The 18,418-nt window shown below is 41.8% G+C and overlaps 2 protein-coding genes and 2 non-coding genes across 10 annotated transcripts in view; 3 read left to right on the top strand and 1 right to left on the bottom strand.

Annotated features, from left to right (window-relative positions):
• Positions 1 to 37: 37 nt before the first annotated feature.
• On the bottom strand, positions 38 to 11,726 carry fermt3b (FERM domain containing kindlin 3b). 2 transcript variants are annotated; one of them, XM_071457001.1, is made up of 15 exons: positions 11,537 to 11,726; positions 10,005 to 10,129; positions 8,619 to 8,852; positions 6,203 to 6,319; positions 5,659 to 5,827; positions 5,451 to 5,553; positions 5,222 to 5,329; positions 4,815 to 4,949; positions 4,336 to 4,382; positions 3,941 to 4,065; positions 3,475 to 3,581; positions 2,998 to 3,219; positions 2,603 to 2,727; positions 1,880 to 2,021; positions 38 to 854 (listed from the first exon to the last, which is right to left on the bottom strand). In XM_071457001.1, the coding sequence occupies exons 2-15, from the start codon at positions 10,126 to 10,128 to the stop codon at positions 675 to 677; spliced, it is 1,938 nt and encodes a 645-aa protein (XP_071313102.1). In that variant the 5' UTR covers position 10,129; positions 11,537 to 11,726; the 3' UTR covers positions 38 to 674. The 2 variants fall into 2 exon arrangements, with proteins under 2 accessions (XP_071313102.1, XP_071363084.1); XM_071506983.1 differs by having other exon boundaries at positions 10,005 to 10,179; positions 11,537 to 11,725.
• Positions 6,727 to 6,798, top strand: trnaw-cca (transfer RNA tryptophan (anticodon CCA)). The gene has a single exon. It is a non-coding gene; the product is annotated as a tRNA-Trp (tRNA).
• trnaw-cca (transfer RNA tryptophan (anticodon CCA)) lies at positions 7,020 to 7,091 on the top strand. Its single transcript has one exon. It is a non-coding gene; the product is annotated as a tRNA-Trp (tRNA).
• Positions 11,727 to 12,940: 1,214 nt separating the features above from the next.
• The window catches only part of macrod1 (mono-ADP ribosylhydrolase 1), a 102,178-nt gene continuing 96,700 nt past the window's right edge, over positions 12,941 to 18,418 (top strand). For 5 of the 6 annotated variants that reach the window (XR_011694707.1, XR_011694706.1, XM_071506816.1 and 2 more), the window contains exons 1-3: positions 12,942 to 13,480; positions 14,355 to 14,453; positions 15,319 to 15,426. Coding sequence is in view for 4 of the 6 variants with exons in the window: in XM_071506816.1 (XP_071362917.1) it covers positions 13,066 to 13,480; positions 14,355 to 14,453; positions 15,319 to 15,426 (622 nt within the window). In the remaining 2 variants the exon portion in view is untranslated. Of the gene's footprint in view, positions 13,481 to 14,354; positions 14,454 to 15,318; positions 15,427 to 18,418 lie in introns of all 6 variants that reach the window. The other variant, XM_071506819.1, reaches the window with a different exon arrangement.

Below are 18,418 nucleotides of genomic sequence, written 5' to 3'. Positions count from 1 at the left end.
ATATGTCACCACCGCAAGGAGTGAAGACAACAGAGAATTAATAATTACTGTATTTATTTTAATAAATGTTTATTTATTCAGAAGTTTATGGCAAATAGCTCATATTGGCATGAATTTTATCCTCACTGTCTTAAATTCTTGGCTCTAATAATAATGTGGCTGCTGTAATGTGTCGTTCATTTCTATCAGAGTGTCAGTAAGACTGCAGCTCTGGACAAAGTGAGGCTTTGCATCCTGAACAATACTGATTACAGGTTTGGCTACAAACTGGTGAAAAGAAAAGTAGCTGCTGGCTTCTCCAAGTGTTTTTACATTTCCACGAGTTTGATTTAGTCCTGCTGATGCTGAACCAGATGACCAGCAGTTTGGCCCAGCAGCAGTCCGTCCTGGAGGAAAGTGAAAGTCAGCATGAACACCACTGGAGTCTTCAACTGTCTGAACATGTAAAGTCTTCCAACCTCTGATGTCTCTCACAAATAACAGTGTGTGTGTGGAACAAACTACATAAGAACTTAAGTGGACTGACAAGGTGAGTTTACACATGTACACATGAACAGAATATCTTATCTAATCCTTAATACAGTTCTGATCTTTTGTGGTCGCCTGAAGGCAACGTAACTTCCTGTTCCACGTGGTTCTCCATTGTTGAGACAGAAGATCTGGTGACATCTGTCTTAGAGAGCCTCATGGCCGCCGGTCAGCTTGTGGAAAAGTTCCTCATTGAGCGTGTCACTCTTCTCACGACTGCGCGTCGACATGAAAATGTAGCCTCCAATAAACTCGTGAACGATTTTGCAGTCAGCCGTCACACAGCTAAAAGCAATATTGACATTGCCTTCAAATTCAATGGCCATCTGGAGGGGTCAGAAACACACGCACAAAGAAAAAGAAGTACATGTTAAGATAAATACATAATATTAGGAATGAACAAAAATATGTCCTAGTGATTTGCACACAGCAACAAAATACAATGTTTACAATGTTTATGATGCAACAGGTTTTGGTTGTAGACTCTGAACTTAGGCTGTGCACCTTCCACCTTCTCTTCCTCTCTTTGTCCTACACACTGAAGGGTGCAGCTCCTCTTGTGTCCTGGCTGTCAATAATCTGCATGACAGAACTATAAAGTAACCTGTATTTATCTAGACTATCGTTACCCCTGTTAAGGAGGTTATGTTTTCATTCATGTTTGTTGATTTGTCAGCAGAATTATGAAAAAAGCCTCAATTTATACAGAACTCGGTGGAGGGAAGGGTCATGGGTCAGGGGTGAACCTGTTGCATTTTGGGGCAGATCCAGATCATTTACTATGAATTTGAATTTTTGTTCTCTGAAGCCTGGTGTATGTTGTTTGACACTTGTATTATAGTTTATAGTTTGTGGGTCAGGTCGGCTTTGGGTGGTTGATTAACACATTTTTTTTGTGGGTGGGTTTACAGATTGGTTCTCATCATGGGTCTGCTGGCTGTGAGTGTTAAAAAACCCCGACTTGCATTGACTGCTTCATTTTTGGAACATGGCAACATGTGCACTGATGATGAAAGTGCAGGTGGGGGGAGTGTAGAAGAAGAAAAACTTCGCTGAAGCTGCACCAAGACAAGCTAATGATCATCATGCACTCGCACTAACTCGACCATGTGAACTTTTAACTTGAACACACTGGTCACAGTCTGGAGCTCTGACACTGTCACCATGGTTTGAGGGGTTTTCTGTGTGAAGCTAAAGTCATACCTGGATTCCAGTTTTGACCTTGAGTTAACACAACAGTGTAGTGACATGAGATTTTGTGTATCCCATGAAAACTTCTCTTGGGCTAATTTAGCAACTCATGTATCCTGAACCCTCCCTGACAGAAGCCTGATTACAGAATGAGTCTGACCTGTCGTATGTCCCAGTTGACGTTCCACTGCTTCATGTTGTTGTAGCGCCAGGTCTTGACCACATCACCCACCCCCAGGTCGATGCGGATCAGGCGGTTTGGAGCGATGCCCAGCACCTCATCTTTTCGGCTACCCTTGAACCTGTTGGACAAAACTGTCTCTCAGCTTCTTATATTTCCAAGTCCTGACAGAAGTCACTCTTTTTGGATTGGAACCCAATTGTCTCCTGTGTTTTCCACTCTTATCAACACTCATATTTACAGCACTGCTCCTTCAGGAGCAGGGACACTCACATCACACAGCAGGTTTCCCAAAGGAGCCCTGTGTCAGGAACTCATCCACAGAAATGTGTCTAGCAGAGAGCGACTAAGGGCTAGAGACTAACATTACAACAATTTGTTTCTTTTTTTTTTATTCCAAATTTTAGCTTGAAACGATTTTAGATTAGATTTGTTTTTTGGTCTTAAAAATAATGTTTTCTAAAGTACAGCTGCAAGTGAAAACTGTTCTTTTTTTTAAAAGATTCACAACTTTAGTTATGTCAATATTCATGATGTATATGAGGAAATGTTCACTTACATAATATTTACTGTATATATTAACCCATTTACACCATATGTGAATTTGATAGATTGTTTTCCCACTTTTCATGTAACAAACTTGGCTTAAATTGATGCTCACTGGAACTCAATGAATTCTTTCAATTAAGTTTGAAACTTAACCTGACAACGACGTATGAGAGGCCAAAGTCAGGCAGGGCCTGCCAGATCTGCAGGAAGCGTGTCACTGCATCAGTCAGCGAGAGCTGAGCCACGTTCTGGTAGGCGTCCAGGATACGAGGGGTCAGCTGGAGGAGCAGGAACAAGGTAAAGATCAGACGTGATTATATATTTGTTTCCTTGAGCACAAACTGGTGAAGGGTTTCAGCTGCAGAGCTCTACAGTCAGATCAGTAGTTTTGACCATTGTTAAATGTCACACACAGGATAGAGGCTCAGTAAAGGAGAGACTGGTGTGATCCAGCAGGTCTGTAGATGTCTCCTGAGACATCACATGTACTATTTTGATCTTTTCTGTGTGTCTGTGTAGAAATTCCACTTCCTCCATGGCTCCTGTACCTGTTTGGCTTTGTACTTTTTGTGGTAGCGTGGCGATACCAGACTGTGGGTATTAATGCTTTCATCACTGGCAGGTGCGTTGCCATGGGAACTGGAGTTGGTCTTTTGCATTGCCAGGAAGGAGTGGATGCTCTGTATTTCACTCTGGTAACTGCTGTCTGCGAGGCTCTTGCCTTTGGAGGCCAGCCGACACGCCGCCATCCACTGAGCATACTGCTGCTCCTGGAGGGCGAGAGACAAAGACACAGTGCAGGTAGAAAGAGAGAGAGAGCGAGCGTGAGAGAGTGATGGGACTGTGGTCAGAGATGTGAGATAGTGGGACAGAGGTGCTGAGAGCGAGGTGGTGGAAATGACAGGATGTCACATACAGGAGAGACAGGTGTGTGTGTGTGTGTGTGTGTGTGTGTGTGTGTGTGTGTGTGTGTGTGTGTGTGTGTGTGTGTGTGTGTGTGTGAGTGTGAGTGTGTGTGGCCTCACGTTCTCACAGCGCAGATAGAGCTCGTTCATGCCCTCAGGTGCTGGTATCAGGAGTCTGATAAGGAACTTCTGTGCAGCCATGTTAACGTCTGGAGCCACTTCACATCCTGTAGAGTCAGACACAGATGAAATACAGCGGGAACAGACAGAGGAGCGACGTGAACACTGAATCAGTGACATCTTGAGTTCATGGGCCACGCCTGAGTCCACTGAGTCACACTTACAGTCTGTCCTCTGTGTCACTGTTGTGTCAGCATTAGTGTTGATTTTCCTCTTTTTATTATTAATGTTTAATCATAGAAAATGAGTTTTTAGAACAAAGAAGATCAAAAAGATGGCAGACTGACTCTATGACATACAGTAACTCTCTCTCTCTACATCATGTTGTATTGATAACTGAGTAATTTATTGGTGACACAGCGGGAAAACATCAAAGTGATGGAAAGCACAATGATATATTCAGTACCTTTGAGGTTGATCTGCTGAATGGGCTCTCCGATGCTCTCCTCTTTGCTCTTGAAATAAGAGATGGAGGTATCCTGGAATTTAAACCAGTACTGTTTGTATCCCTTCAGTGTCAATCTCTTTGGCCTGAAACATACAGTCACATGGCTCAGTTTCACCAAAACACTTTGATCTTTTAGGTCAACATGTCTCCTCCTCATATAAGCTAGAAAACAGATAAATTACAAAAAGCTACAGTTTATGTTCTTGTTCTTCAGAAAACTGGTGTTTTCCTAGTCAATGAATTAAATCTGAAATATCTGTCATAAAGCAGATGTTTATCTATGTTTATATGGTTATAAAGAAATTGTTTCATTTGTACCTGAGCGAACCGAGTGATTGGAAAATGAATCTCACCTGAATATCTTCAGATAGTCGTTGAGTTCTGGTGCAGTCATGTTTTCCTGGATGAAAGACAGATTTTTTTCAGTTGATAAATGAATTCCTCTTAAAATTAATTCTTGTTTCAGGGAAACCGTTACAGAAAATTCTAGTTTTCTTAAATATTTTTTTATTCTTTCTGTGTAAAATGTTTTTTAGTTTCAGTTCTAGTTCTTGTTCATGTGAAATAAAAGTGAAATGCATGATTATAACTGAAGTAATTACTAATCATGGAGCCTCTGATAGAAGAATAATAACATTAAATGATGTAATTGCAGCTGAGGTTTTTATACAAATACATAAATAGCTGTAAAAGGCCCTCATGTGCTGTAACATGTCACGAAACCTTGATGATCTGAAGCTCGTGTCTAACGTCACTACTTCAGCCACGATACAGTTAAACAGCTGAGACAAGCCTAACAGCAGATGACATAAATTAATCCAATATTTCTGACCAGCATCTCGGATGCAGAGCTGCTCTCTCCCTCCATCTTGACTTCCAGGGACTGCAGGGCTGACTCCAGGTCATCCATGGCTGCACTGGAGCTCATCATCTGGGGCTCCGACTGAGACACCTTACTGATATGGTACTAGTTGGAATATAAGAGAGGAGAGGGACCAACTTGTAACCATGTACGAGATGTTACAGGAGAAAATAACTCAAACTGTGCATTGTTGCTTCCTGTTTCATCTGGATACTAAAGCTTGTGAATTCTCTGTAACTGTAAATTAGGACTATAACTGTCTCTGTGATATTTAAGAGTGTCATGAGGTCATCGTCCACTTCCTATAGAGTATTTTTAACATGATGTCTCCATTTCTGTTGATATACCTATTTCCCTGCAACTGTAGTGTTTTGTACCTGCAGAGCTCCAAACAGCATCATCTCCTCCTCAGTGCAGTCGATGTCCTCCAGCAGGATGGCCCAGCGAGCCTGTTCATACAGCTGGGTCAGACGCACAACATCGTACTGCACAGTCAGAGAGGAAGAGGGGAGAGGAGGTGGAGGTCAAAGAGGGGAAGTACTACCAAACACAAAAACATACATAAACTCTATCTATTACCACACACACACACACACACACACACACCTTGGGGTCCATGTCATAGAAGGCAGAGTATTTGAAGCGAAGCCAGAGTCGATCATTTTCTTGGATCCCCTGCTGCATAAGACAACGGGACGAGTCCAACCACCTACAGAGAAGAGAGAACAAGCACATGTTCATAATTTTATATATACGTGTGTGTGTGTGTGTGTGTGTGTGTGGTTTTAGTATACATGTATGTGTATAGGCATACCTGCCATTGATGTGGGCCTTGTCCACCACACTGGCTGGGCGGTACTGCTTGGCTATGACTTCGGGGGCGGGGGGAGGCTGAGTAACAGACAGCATCTTGTAGATGGCCTCCATCTGAGGTGAATCAGCGAAGTGAGCTGGCATGCCGTTATACAGACAGGGCCGGGACACTGTAAAGGAAGAGGGAGTGAGAGGGTTACGTTCACATTTTCCAGGGAGTTAACCTCACAGCCTTCAGAATAAAAGTCTGACCTCTGCTTTAGAAAACAGTCATGGCTGTGAGTTAAAACTGCTGTTAGCTGTATTATAGACTCTGTGATTAATCTCCTCCACTGTGCCTCAGGTTTACCTCTGGATCATTTACAGATAGATCATGTGAGACTCTCTGTGTATATAAGGCCTTTTGAAGACCACAGATCAAACCATATCAAACTCTTTCAGAAAGTTTTGAAATTTCAAGCCTTTAAATATTTTTGCTAAGACCCATGACTTATAATATATGTGAATGTTGGTCCTGGAGAGTGAATGCAGTGTGATGAGTGTACCCGAGGAGAGGGGCACCTCGGTCAGGTCGTAGATCTCCTCTGTCAAGTCTTTATCTTTCTTCTTCTTTTTCTCCTCTAAAGGCCGAAGGAGGGAGAGCTCCTCAGGGTGACGGATGTCTGCAGAGGAAGAAGAGAGGACATGGAGGGCTGTTAAATGGACAGAAATATATATATACACACACATTGGATTTTATTTTACAAGCCTGATAAGATCAATGTATGGTGATAACACAAGATTTATGATACATAAAGTTTTTTTGCTAAATGTTTGCGCCGAGCTGGATCAAGGACCCGTGAAAGGACTTTTTCAGACTCTGTGGTGCAACGGTAGCATGTCTGACTCCAGATCAGAAGGTTGCATGTTCAAATTATACAATACAAATTACAAAAAGCACAAATGTTATCAATTTAAACCCCCCCACCGCTGTTTGGTTTATCATTAGTCTAGTGGACCACTGGAAAGCCCTGAGGATACTCTGTTGTCAGTCAGCTGAGTGTTGACCCCCCCCCCCCCCTTCACAGCAGACTCTGTGGCGCAACGGTAGCGCGTCTGACTCCAGATCAGAAGGTTGCGTGTTCAAATCACGTCAGGGTCAATTCTTCTGTTTGACTTTAGTGTATATTGTGTGCTTTGTGGATAAAGGTCATCAAAGAGTAACCTTCCTAGTGACAGAAAACACAAATGTGATCAATTAACCCCCCTCCACCAGTGATTGGTTTTATAGACCATTGAAAAAGCCCTGAAGATACTCTGTGGTGCAATATAACTCCTGTTTGGTTCATCAGCCAAGTGTTGACCAGTTTGCATCTTGAAACAGACTCTGTGGCGCAATGGTAGCGCATCTGACTCCAGATCAGAAGGTTGTGTGTTCAAATCACGTCAGGGTCAGTCTTTCTACCTCAGGTTTACATGGAGGGTGACTGAACATGTTGTTTCTTTGCAGATGAGGTTCATCAGATTTTAATCTCCTACTTTCCAACAGGACAAAACATCAGTTTAACTCCTCCCACCAGTGGTTGCTGTGTCAGTGGTTTAGTGGACTATTGGTAACACATCTGACTCCAGAGCAGAAGAAACACTAATCCAGGTCTGGAGCCCTGGTTCCTCCCTTCACAACATGTATTATACAACCATACATATTACATGTTAATCAGTTTGTTGAAAGCACAACAGCAACAATGTGGGTGATTATTATTATATATTGACTTTAATCCAGATGGTTATTAACAGTGCTGACAAGGAATATGTTCCAGTCCTTTATTTTATCTGCAGACCAAACGGATTTGGATTTATGACTTCATTATAAGTGATGTTAGGTAGTACTGTTAGACGTTACACTGAAGGATGCACTGATGTCAGTCTCCTCCTTCTGTTTGCTGTATTTACTGTATCTCAGTAAGTACTCTGCCTGTATCAGAGAGGCACATAATCACCTGTGGGAACAGTCTCTGCTCTGTAAAGCTGCCACTGCCAGTAATGAGCTTCCTGTTAGACTGAAAACCCTGGAACACACAGTTTATAAATCCACTGTGAATAACAGGCTAATGGAATTATTCACTTGCTAAAGGAAACAACCGTTTTTTGTTTTTAAATAGGAGGTATTGTGAAGAGTTTCTATTGTAATCTGCTTCAGTAGAAGTGTTTCCTTTGTTTTTATCCATGATGGGATTTAACAGGTTTATCTGTGTGTCTGTGCCTCCTCTTCTCATTTGATCTACCTGCTTCAGAGCAAATTTGATACAAATCAGAGCTTCTTAATCTGTATCTCTGCTCCCTCTAAACTGCTTTTCTACTGGCAGATTTTATTATTTCCCCTCAGCCTGCTGCTTTTCAAAACCTTTCCAGTCTGCTGTCACCTCCTGGGGATTTCTGGTGAGGAATTGAGACCAAGAAGTGCCAAAATTAGACTAAATGAAAGCATGAAGCAGATGGCGAAGGTCTTATTTTCTGGCAGTGGGGTGTGTGTGTTTGTGTGTGTGTGTGTGTGTGTGTGTGTGTTAGTGTTAGTGTTAGTGTGTGTCGGTTCGTCCAATTAGACTGAAACATATTAATGAGACACTTTCACACATCTTGAAGAATAATTAGTTTGTGAACAGTCATTACAGTGTGAGTTCTGACAATCAACAAGATGAGGTAAGAAAAGGAACTGAAAGAATTCATACTGTGAAAGGAAAAGTCATTTAACCCAGAGTTTGATTTGAAAAATGGAGTTAAAGCATTTCTTTAAAAACAATTCCTCACAGTTTTAAGCAATGATAGTGAAGTCTTTTTGTCAGTTCTTATGCCTTAAGGCAGAAAGAAAGAAAGAAAGAAATTAAGAAAGAAAGAGAGAAAGACAGACAGAAAGACTGGCTGAAATAAATAAATTGAGAAAGAAAGAAAGAGAGAAAGAAGGAAAAAGACAGAAAGGCTTACTGAGCATTCTGCAGATGCCCATCACGGTCTGGAAGACGGGGCTGGAGAAGCAGGCCTGGAGCCTCAGGGTCATGCCGTTGGGCAGACCCAGCTTCAGCGGCTTGTGCTGGGGCATGAAGAGCAGCCGGGCATCGGCGTGGATGCCATATTTCTCCAGGCTCCAGGCTGGCCGCAGCAGCCACCGCTGCTTCTGCTCCCACCACAGAGCATGATCCGACCAGTCCCGCCGGATCTCTGCAGAGGAGGGACACAGAGCAGAGATGTGTGGAACCTGTGGCTGATTTCTTTAACCACAGAAGAAAAACCATGTGGTGAATTTTCTCTTTCCAAGAACTTTTAAATCTAAATCTTCGGAATCACTGTTCATGTGAACAACTGTTCAGTTTTTCTTCACACATTAAAGTCTTCTTTCATGGGGCCGTAATGATTGTCAGGGCTCTGCTGTGTTCAGACTCTGTGGCGCGTCTTCACGACATTTTAACAGTTATGGAAGAAACACACTGATAAATAGATCAACAGCAGAAAAAGAAATAAAGACTAAAGACAGACCCATAACTTGACTATATGCTGGATACAATACACTACATCAGTGCAGGTTGGGTGGATATACTGTATATAGTGCTGCACAAACCTTGAAAAATCTGATTAATATGATACATAAAACATTTCTTATACTTTTGCTTCCTTAAATAACATTTTACTGAAGATACTTTTGTACTTTTACTGAAGTAAACCATTAAATACAGGACTTTTACTCATAGTGGAATATTTTTACATCGTGGTATTGGAACCTTTACTGCAGCAAATTAAGTATAAAAAATACAAATATATATATATATAGCAATGCATGACTCATGATCATGATCATCATGAATTCCTGTTGCTTGAGATTATTTCTGTATATTTCTGTTATACTTGTTATTGCAGTTTCTTTGCAGCTTTCCTGTTCTCTGCACTGCCACTTTGCTGCTGTAACACTGTGAATTTCCCCACTGTGCGACTAGTAAAGGCGATCTTATCTTATCTTATCTTAATGCTTATTGGATTATGGGTTAATAATAAATGTCAACACCCAGCAACTTCGTTCATTAATTTAAATGCCACCAAATTAGCTGGAATCTAGTTACGTAGAAAAGACACCTGCATTTGGTCAGCGTCTGAAAACTAACAGAAATATGCTGTTTCATGGTTTTCTGTCACATTTACAAATTAGGTGGTGGAATATGTTTTTTGTTTTTTGTTTTGACATTTTTTTGTTTATTGAAAGAAGTGGAGGAATAGAGGACCACACTAAAACCTAAACACCAAGTGTCTATGTAAATGATGAAACTGGCTGTGACTGAGAGAAAGACTGAGACAAACAGAGGCAGACAGACAGTGACCTACGTGTCTTTTCCACCAGCTTGAGGATGACCCCTCCGACATGGAGGTCAGAGGTCACGCTGAGGGTGACAGGTGGAGCGTCGGGCCCCAGGTCCTCCACTGTGACTGACAGGTCCCACGCCGCCATACTGGGAGAAAGAGAGGAAGAAAAAGAGAGGGAGAAATGAAGGAGACAGGTCTGACAGAGCAGAGTAGACAGACACCAGGAGAGGAGGAGAAAGCAGGAGAGACAAACATGGAGAGTGAAAGGATGAAAGATATGATGGATTTAGTAACACTGTCTAGCTGATAACAAGTTGCTATGAAAGGCTGCTCTGCAAATGCTCTTTAAATGATCTGTTATGTGTGACAAATGTCATTTTTTTGTGTTTTTGTCAAGTGGAAATATGTGACAGCTCTGACAAAACAGCCAAGGACAAGAGGAAGATGAAGAAGACTGATAATTAATCACTTAAATGATTAGTTTTTTTCCACCACACCGATTAAACTGCCAACAACAGCTCCTCAGGTCTGACATGAAATATGGTCAGCTGTTTCTTGATGCCAAACTCAGTGTTTTAGCCATTATTATTTTAGAGTCCCATATATGTCAGGAGTGAGAAATTACACACTTTTATATGTGAATAAATTGTTAAAAGCCAGAAGAAAACATTTTAAAAGTCTGTAAAACAAGATCATAACATCACATGCCTAAAATATGAAAGACAATTTCAGTTCTACTAAATATTAATTCTTTATGCTTTATTTCATATCTGTGCATAAAAATCATTGACACATGCATTTATAATTCATCCTCACGAAGGATAAAACTGCCGTGAAAAGGTGAGTTACATACGCTGTAACTGTAGAACTACAGAACTTGATAGACTTAATAATACAAAACCTACTTCAGTTTTCCAGGACATTTAAGATACTAAATGAGACAAAGAGATGATAGATGACTTGCCAATCATACTTCAGCATTCAATATCACATGATACTGAGTAACATGGACACACACACACACACACACACACACTGGATGGGTGGCTTTATTCTGACATGTCCAGTTTGAGGAGCACTTCCTGTTTCTGCCTTGAACTATCACCATGGACGCACACTTCCGCTTTCTGACCCACCCAAGTGAAGTTCACCCAGTACCAGTAAACTCAATTATTACATGTGTGTGAGAGTTGAAGCCCATCTTTAAGATATTATATTTAAAGATTAAAAAGTGTGTTTATGCTCAGTGTAACTTCCTTTTCAAAGACTGGTATCGATCACAAACAACACCAGTGTATCGCTGACATGCCTGCGCCACTCTTCACCTCTTTTGGAGGCCTAAACCTTTTCTATCTGTATATTTTTAGATGTAAATTCTGATCTGGGACCAGTTCACCATTATATTTTGTAGAGTTATATGACCTCATAAATGACCCCAGATCAGCATTTTTTCTACAGAGGCCTCCCATGTACACAACCTGTCTAACTTTCTCTCTGTCCTAATGCTTTCTCCCTTTCTCTCATGCTGTCACACACACTTTAAAAGACAGTACCTTCAGTCTCCTCTGTCCACGGTTTTGAGAGATGGGACCTTGGGGACCTGCGTGCCTCTGTCAGATCTCTGAAGAAGTTTACCCGGTTTTCTGCAAAAGTTTTGTGCAGCAGTTTTCGCCTCTCTCGGTTTGGGCGGGTTGTGGTCTGTGCAGCTATGCCTGTGCTGCCTTTGTCACTTCTATCAAGAAAGGCTTGTTCCTTTTTTTTGTCAGTTTCCGCCAGGCGGAAATGTGTAAAGGACTCACTTTGACTGGCAGTGCGAGTTGTGCATATGAGGCAATGTGTGTGTGTGTGTGTGTGTGTGTGTGTGTGCATTTGTGGGAGACGAGACACAAGATATAAATGGACAGACAGGACACATTATCACACTCTTCCATTTGTTTCCCTTTTCTTCAAAATAGCGAGCACACACACAACTCATGGTAGATTAGTGATCATATTTTGAAGATTATAGTTTTTTTTATGGTTTTCAGCATTTTAGTGGCAGCTGTTGTTGTTTTGTATAAATTGCAAAGAAGAGTAAAGACTGATGAGGCAAAGTCTTAAAGCTCGGAGCCACTCACTTGCTTCTGAAACAGAAAGGTTTGATGTACTGCTACAGCCTGATAATACTTAAACTGAAATAAAACAGAAATTCAGAGGTGGCCTCATATACATTTTCTATGCAGCAAATCCAGATGATTATGACGTCATCACAGATTAACCCTGAGTTTACCGGTTTACCCTTCCTTCAAATCATGGGTCAATCTACCTCCAACTACAAACATGGACAAACTTTTCTGGAGCTCAGTTATATGATCCGCTAGGGGGCGACAGAGGGCTCAGGGCATCATGTTGCCTTCTGGGGCTTTTGTTTTTGCATCCAGGTTGATTGAGACACTCACAGTCACACAGCACAGGGGACAACTATATAACTCCCCTACGTCAAGATTATATGTGCAATAAGCATATCGCCTTGTTGTATAATTCTGTGTAAATTCCATAAAACTGGTAGAGAGTCTTTATTTTCCCCTGACAGTTCTGCCTACTTCACGAGAAATATACTGTAAATGTAAATGTAAATTTAAAGGCACGTCCCATATTCACATCACGTTTCAGAAACGTTTTCTTTCTTATGGCTTTTTGGTCGATCACACCGTGATTTAAAGTTTCCCGTGGTTCTTGAAGGAGGCCTTCGGCTCGACCATGAGTCAGGGTTTACACTCGGTGTGAAATAAAAACATAAAACGGCCACACATGTCATGGTGTCGCACACCGTTTTCACTGATAATAGTATTAACAAGTGAATCCGGCACTAGACACCACAGTAACACTTATCCACACTTTTGAAAGTTAGCGGGTAAGCGACAGTCAGCGGACACCCCTTCCAAATGGTACGTTCCACACGTTCACGGCCCCAAAGAAAACGGTTCACTGGCGCTAACTGACGTTTACCGCGAGGGCAGGTGCGTCCGCACCGAAAACGAAACCGAACCGTGTTCGACCCCGGACAGCTCCGGTAACACGAACCGTTAGCCCCCCCGCTGTGATGGCACTGCAAATGTCAGCTCTATTTTCATATGTCAGAGCCCTCCCCCGCACCGCCCGTCCCCCGCCCCGTGTCCGAGCAGACTTCCAGAGAGCCGGTGTCAAGTTCAAGCTCAGTGTCGCTGCTGGAAGCCCCCCGCCCGCAGCCAGGCCAGCCCGTGTCCGCGGCCATATTAACGCTGCCCGCCGAGCTGAGAAGTTTTCAACCACAACAGCAGCACCTCGGAAGTACAGCCAGGTGAACGGCTCCTCCTCATCCCGAGAGAGGGGAGGCTGGCTGGGGAAGGTCGCCCTCGGTGCAGCCCTCGGAGGGAGCGCAGCCGCGCTGGTCCAGTCCCTCCACACCGGGACTCTGGCCGCCATGGCCCGCAGAGTAAACCTGAACTCCGCTGAGGGAGGCTGGACGGAGACCAAGGGTGAGACTGTGCGAGCGAACTCGTGAAGATTCTGTTTCTGTGTTAACAGAGCTTCCTCCGTGCAGGGTGCCTTCTGTCACATGACCAAAACACCTGTCCAGCTGTCTCTGGTTGATGTGGCCCGGTTACCTGACAGGTGTCTCTAAACTTCGCCACCCATACAAACACATGAGACCCGGAAAAGTTACATGTTTTGTGGGGCTAGTTTGCCAAAAGCTCACGATATACACAAAATATAATAAACACAATCATTTTAATTGATTATCTCGTAATGATCACGCCGATCACAAGGAGCCCACGGTGACGTGTTAAAGCTGTACCTGAGTTGACTCCGATTTAAAATAATTAAAAAATAATCATAAAACAAAATGAAGAAAATGACTTTGAAAAGCTGCAACTAGTAGTTTACATAATAAATATACAATTATCAGAAATGATAATCAATGGACTAAGTGGTTTATTGACTCAGCCCTTAGGCCCTGAATTATATTTTTGATATTATATATAAGTTTATGAAGAATAATACAAAATGGAGAAAAGCAAACCATTTATTGAGTGATATGATATTAACATTAAGAAGCTTATAGTTTTTAGTGTTTTGCTATCTTCATGAAGTAAAACTGTACTGAACAAACTGGAATTTAACAGCAGAAACTGCAGGTACTTGGTCCTTGAATCTCACTTACTCAAGGTTTCTGTTGGGATTTTGCTGATGATTAGATGTTGATGTATGACTTATTATTCTGTCCTATTCTTCCATGGGCTTTTCTTTAGTCTGGTATGGCAAACGCACCAAGTTTCTCTGTTCTTTATTGTGAATAAATATTCAACTACTTGTGTAGTAAACACATTATTTACTGTCGGCCCCCCTCAGACTTCTTGCTGTCTCTGTCGGTGGACGACAGGCGTCAGTACTACAGGCCGTCTGACTTTGTGCCACTGGACAACATCCCAGTGTGGACTCCCACTGCAGGTCAGACACCCAGCATCAGTCAAAGTCACTGTCAAGTTCACTCAGGGTTGGGTGGTTGTGGTGGTGAGACTCTCTGCAAGGGATGTGAAGACATGTATACTAGTGATATCAGGCATTTGGTCACATCACATCAAGGAACCTATAAAACTGCACACCTTGAAGCACCTTGTATGCAGGATGTAATTTGTCTATATGCAAATTTCAGATGCACACAAAACAACACATATTTTATGCTTATAAAAGGGCTCAGCTGTATTAACACAGGTACATTGTATCATGGTTTGTTTGTACAGTAACACCAATCTAAATTCAATTATTATGGAGCAATTTAGATCTTCCTTGTATTATGCATAGTTCAGTATTTTATACTGGAATCAGCTGTGAAATAATGTTGTACTTCAATTTTTACTCTTTCAATTAATTGCTGCAGTCATGGTTACAAACACTGCTGGTGAACAAAAAAGTTGTTGAAAAAGAGCAACATACCAGTGATGAAATAAAATCTCTGTGCAGAAAACAGTGAACAAAGATAAATTCAGTAGGTTTACGTCTCAGATCTTCAGACTAGACCAGTCGATATGAAGTGTAAAGTCTTTTCATTATAGTTTTCAACAGAATCCTTCAGAGGTCTCATATTATTTCCACCCAACCTGCTTGATGACAGCTGTTGTCATGTGAATGTAAATTTATCCATTACATGTTCTCTTTACCACTACAGATGCACAATCCAAGAACTGTTTGATGCAAATTTAACAAGTAAAAAAAAAACAACTGAAAACTGGTCCTGGGGCTGTGTGTGTGTGTGTGTGTGTGTGTGTGTGTGTGTGTGTGTGTGTGTGTGTGTGTGTGTGTGTCTCATTATCAGGTGGTTCTGAGCCAAGCCGCTATCAGTGGAATGAAAAGTTGGACCAGAAGATTTCTCTCTACACCGGCGACATCACCAAGCTGGAGATAGATGCCATTGTTAATGCAGGTATGTGTGTGCGTGTGTGTGTGTGTGTGTAAATGAGTGAATGTTTGTTTTAAGTCATCCAACATGGTCACTAGTGGTCTTTTTCCGCACATGATAAAATAAAATGAAAAATGACATAAAAACATAATTTCATTTCATCAGTTTGCACTAAAGGTGAAAGTATTCAGCAGAGGAATAAACAAATCTCACGCACAAGAACAGAAAGAGGAAGAAAGAGTCATCCGGTCTGAAATATGAGAAAGGATTAGGACTTTAAAAGCTTGATGCTGAACTGAGCGCAGCCTCCTGTCTGTCTGTGCAGAGAGGTTCATGTACTGTACATAAATTTAGCACAAAGCACCTATGCAGGCGGTTTGATGGCTGGTGTGATGTTTTCTCCGCGTGTGGGAGGGACAGCTGCAAGCTTTTGTATGGTCACTAACATACTGTGAAGTTTTCTTTAAACTAACGTACATACAGTACAGAGGAACAAAAGAACAGCAGAACAGACCGCTGACTGACTCCCTGGAAAAATCAGAAGGAGGCTAAACAACACAAAAGCAGAGCTGGTGTTTGTGTGAAGTCCGTGGACAGACTCCTGTGAAACTGAACAGTGTGAGAGAAGCAGAGTTTAACTGATGTGACTTTTAAAGGCCCAGAACAGCTCCTTCGATTATTTCTAGTCACGGCTGCTGGGTTTTGTAACGGCAGAAACTGGTCATAGTTTTATTTGAGGACAGATGTTTCAGATGTAATTTACTTTACTAACAAAGGGTCAAACCAAACCCACTGTTTTTGTCTTGTTGATGTTGTATCTTCTGGCCTTTTGTTCAGGGACATTACATCTGTCATCACAAAGAAACCTCTGATTTGCTGCATTAACTGGCGAGTGCGGCAACTAACAATTATTTTTTTATCACATGTTAACCTGTTGATTATTTTTTTAGATTATTATTAAAGTCTATTAAATGTCGTAACAGTGAAAAATTCCCATTTCAAGTTCTCAGAACAAAAAGGTCCAAAACCCAGAGATATTCAGACAAACAGCAAACAGACATTTCAGAGGGTGAAGCCAACAGGTATTTGTCATTTCTCTTGATTAAACAACTGTAAGAATTGATCAGTTATCAATGTTGTTGCCAATTTATTTTCTGTCAGATGATTAAGTGAATTAATTGCGGCTCTACTGGTGACTCCCCTTTTTCTATTTATTAATATATTTTACTGTTGAGCCACTTTATTACCAAGCCAGGAAACACATACTGTAATCAATTAAAAATAAGAAAAAGAAAAAGAAAAGTTTGTTTTCCTCAGAATCATTTTAGTAGAAAAACGTAGTTTGTACCAAGGTCAATAAAAACAAAAATATCAAGATTTCTACAAATTTCTTACATTTTCTTACAAAGAAAACCTATTTACAAATGTTAAGTCCTTATTATTTTGAGCTTTTCACAGACAAACCAGTGTAATACTGATTAGTTTAACAATACATCGCACAAACTGTAATTTTCATCATAACTGAGGTAAATAACAATGAGAAGCTTCATCCAATGTGCTATAAAAAGCTAATAATGTGAGGTATGTGCAGTGTTAGTTTAAGCCTAATACATCTCGCTTCATGGAGTCGTGTAATCCTCATAAAAAGGATCTTGTGAAGGGATATTTTTATCTCAGTTGCTCCCTGAAGTTCTTGCTGTTTTCCAGCAGCTACAAGTAAGATGAGAGTTTTTCTCCTGACCATTAGATGGAGCCAGAAGTCAGTTCATTCTCCAAAGTCTTTTTCTCACAAGGCTGTTTTGGGGGAAATTTAATCGGTGTCTTGGCACAGACGCTGCATCAGGGGAGAGTGAGGCAGGCCAGCACGCCTAAATGATGCTTGATGATGAGGCTTTAGCAGAAAATGATAGATTTTCATTGGCAGCTGACTGTCAGCAGGTGTGTGCTGTGCCAGCATCCAGTGGATATGCTGAACGTTTACTCTCATTTATGACATTACTGCCTGTGTCTGTGTGCTTGCGAGCATTCATGCATTCATCTGCCTACAAATGTCTAAGTAATTATGTGTCAATATGCAGTAAGTAACTGTAATTTGTCTGTGTGTGGCTGCAGAGGCGACTTTGTCTTAGGATGTTTGTGTGTTTTACAAGCGCTTTTACAGAGTCGCACAATGCAAAGTAGCATAGAATTAACAAGAGGAAGCAGCTAGTAAAGTGTCATTTAGCAGAGAGGACGAGGCAAGGTGAGGGAGGGAGACTGAAAAACACAACAGTGCCAGAGGAAACATGACTGAGAGACAGAGAGTGAGAGAGAGGCAGCGCACCGGCTGACAAAAAGCGAGGGCAGAGTCTGGAGGAGTGAAAAGAAGAAGATAAAAGAGAGACGGGGAGAGGACACAGGCTAGTATTTAAATCTCGGACTGCATTGCCATGGCAACAAGCAGGTACAGGGTACCCACAAAGGAGTTTTGGGCAGCGGAGTCGGATCATCCCTCCCTGTCTCTGATCGGCTGGCTGACTGTCTCTGTGGTCATTTGGTTGAGTAAGCGACTGACCTTTTCATTCGATGACTAACTGAACTTACTGATTGACTAAGAGGCTTTGAGAGACGTCCGTCGCTCTTACAGAGATCTGAAGTTAAATACAAAGACACCAGCAAACAGACATTGAGGAACAAGAGAACAAATATAAAAGAGAGGGTTAGTTACGCTCATTTAGAAAGTTACTCCTAAACCTTTTCTGCTGTTGCAGATCCAGCAGCAGAGCTGCAGCGAGGCAGCGCCTGTGGTTTCTGACATGTGGGGGGAGTGTTGTGGATTTTTTCTGGCTGCTCTGAAAGGCCTTGAAGCATCAGTTAGCCCCTAAGGCAGCAAACATTCAATTGAAGCCAACTGTGGCCAATTATACGCTATACTGGCAGACTGGTAGGCAGGTTGGGGGGCGAGGGGGTGTTTCCTGGCCTGGCTGGTGGTGAGCAATTGACTGCGGACACACAAGAACACACACATGGACGTATG

The sequence above is a fragment of the Trachinotus anak genome, unplaced genomic scaffold (genome assembly GCF_046630095.1).
Source record: "Trachinotus anak isolate AG129_WGS33_773 ecotype Australia unplaced genomic scaffold, CSIRO_AGI_Tana_v1 ptg000021l, whole genome shotgun sequence".
In the NCBI taxonomy this organism is placed as follows: Eukaryota; Metazoa; Chordata; class Actinopteri; order Carangiformes; family Carangidae; genus Trachinotus; species Trachinotus anak.
This window is presented reverse-complemented; position numbering and strand designations above follow the sequence as displayed.

Coding starts and splice junctions, on each gene's coding strand:
- fermt3b (XM_071457001.1), bottom strand. CDS start 10,128: ATGGCGGCGTGGGACCTGTCAGTCACAGTGGAGGACCTGGGGCCCGAC. Junction 4,383..4,814: donor GCTCTGCATCCGAGATGCTG/GTCAGAAATATT, acceptor TCTTTCATCCAG/GAAAACATGACTGCACCAGA. Junction 3,220..3,474: donor TCTATCTGCGCTGTGAGAAC/GTGAGGCCACAC, acceptor CTCGCCCTCCAG/GAGCAGCAGTATGCTCAGTG.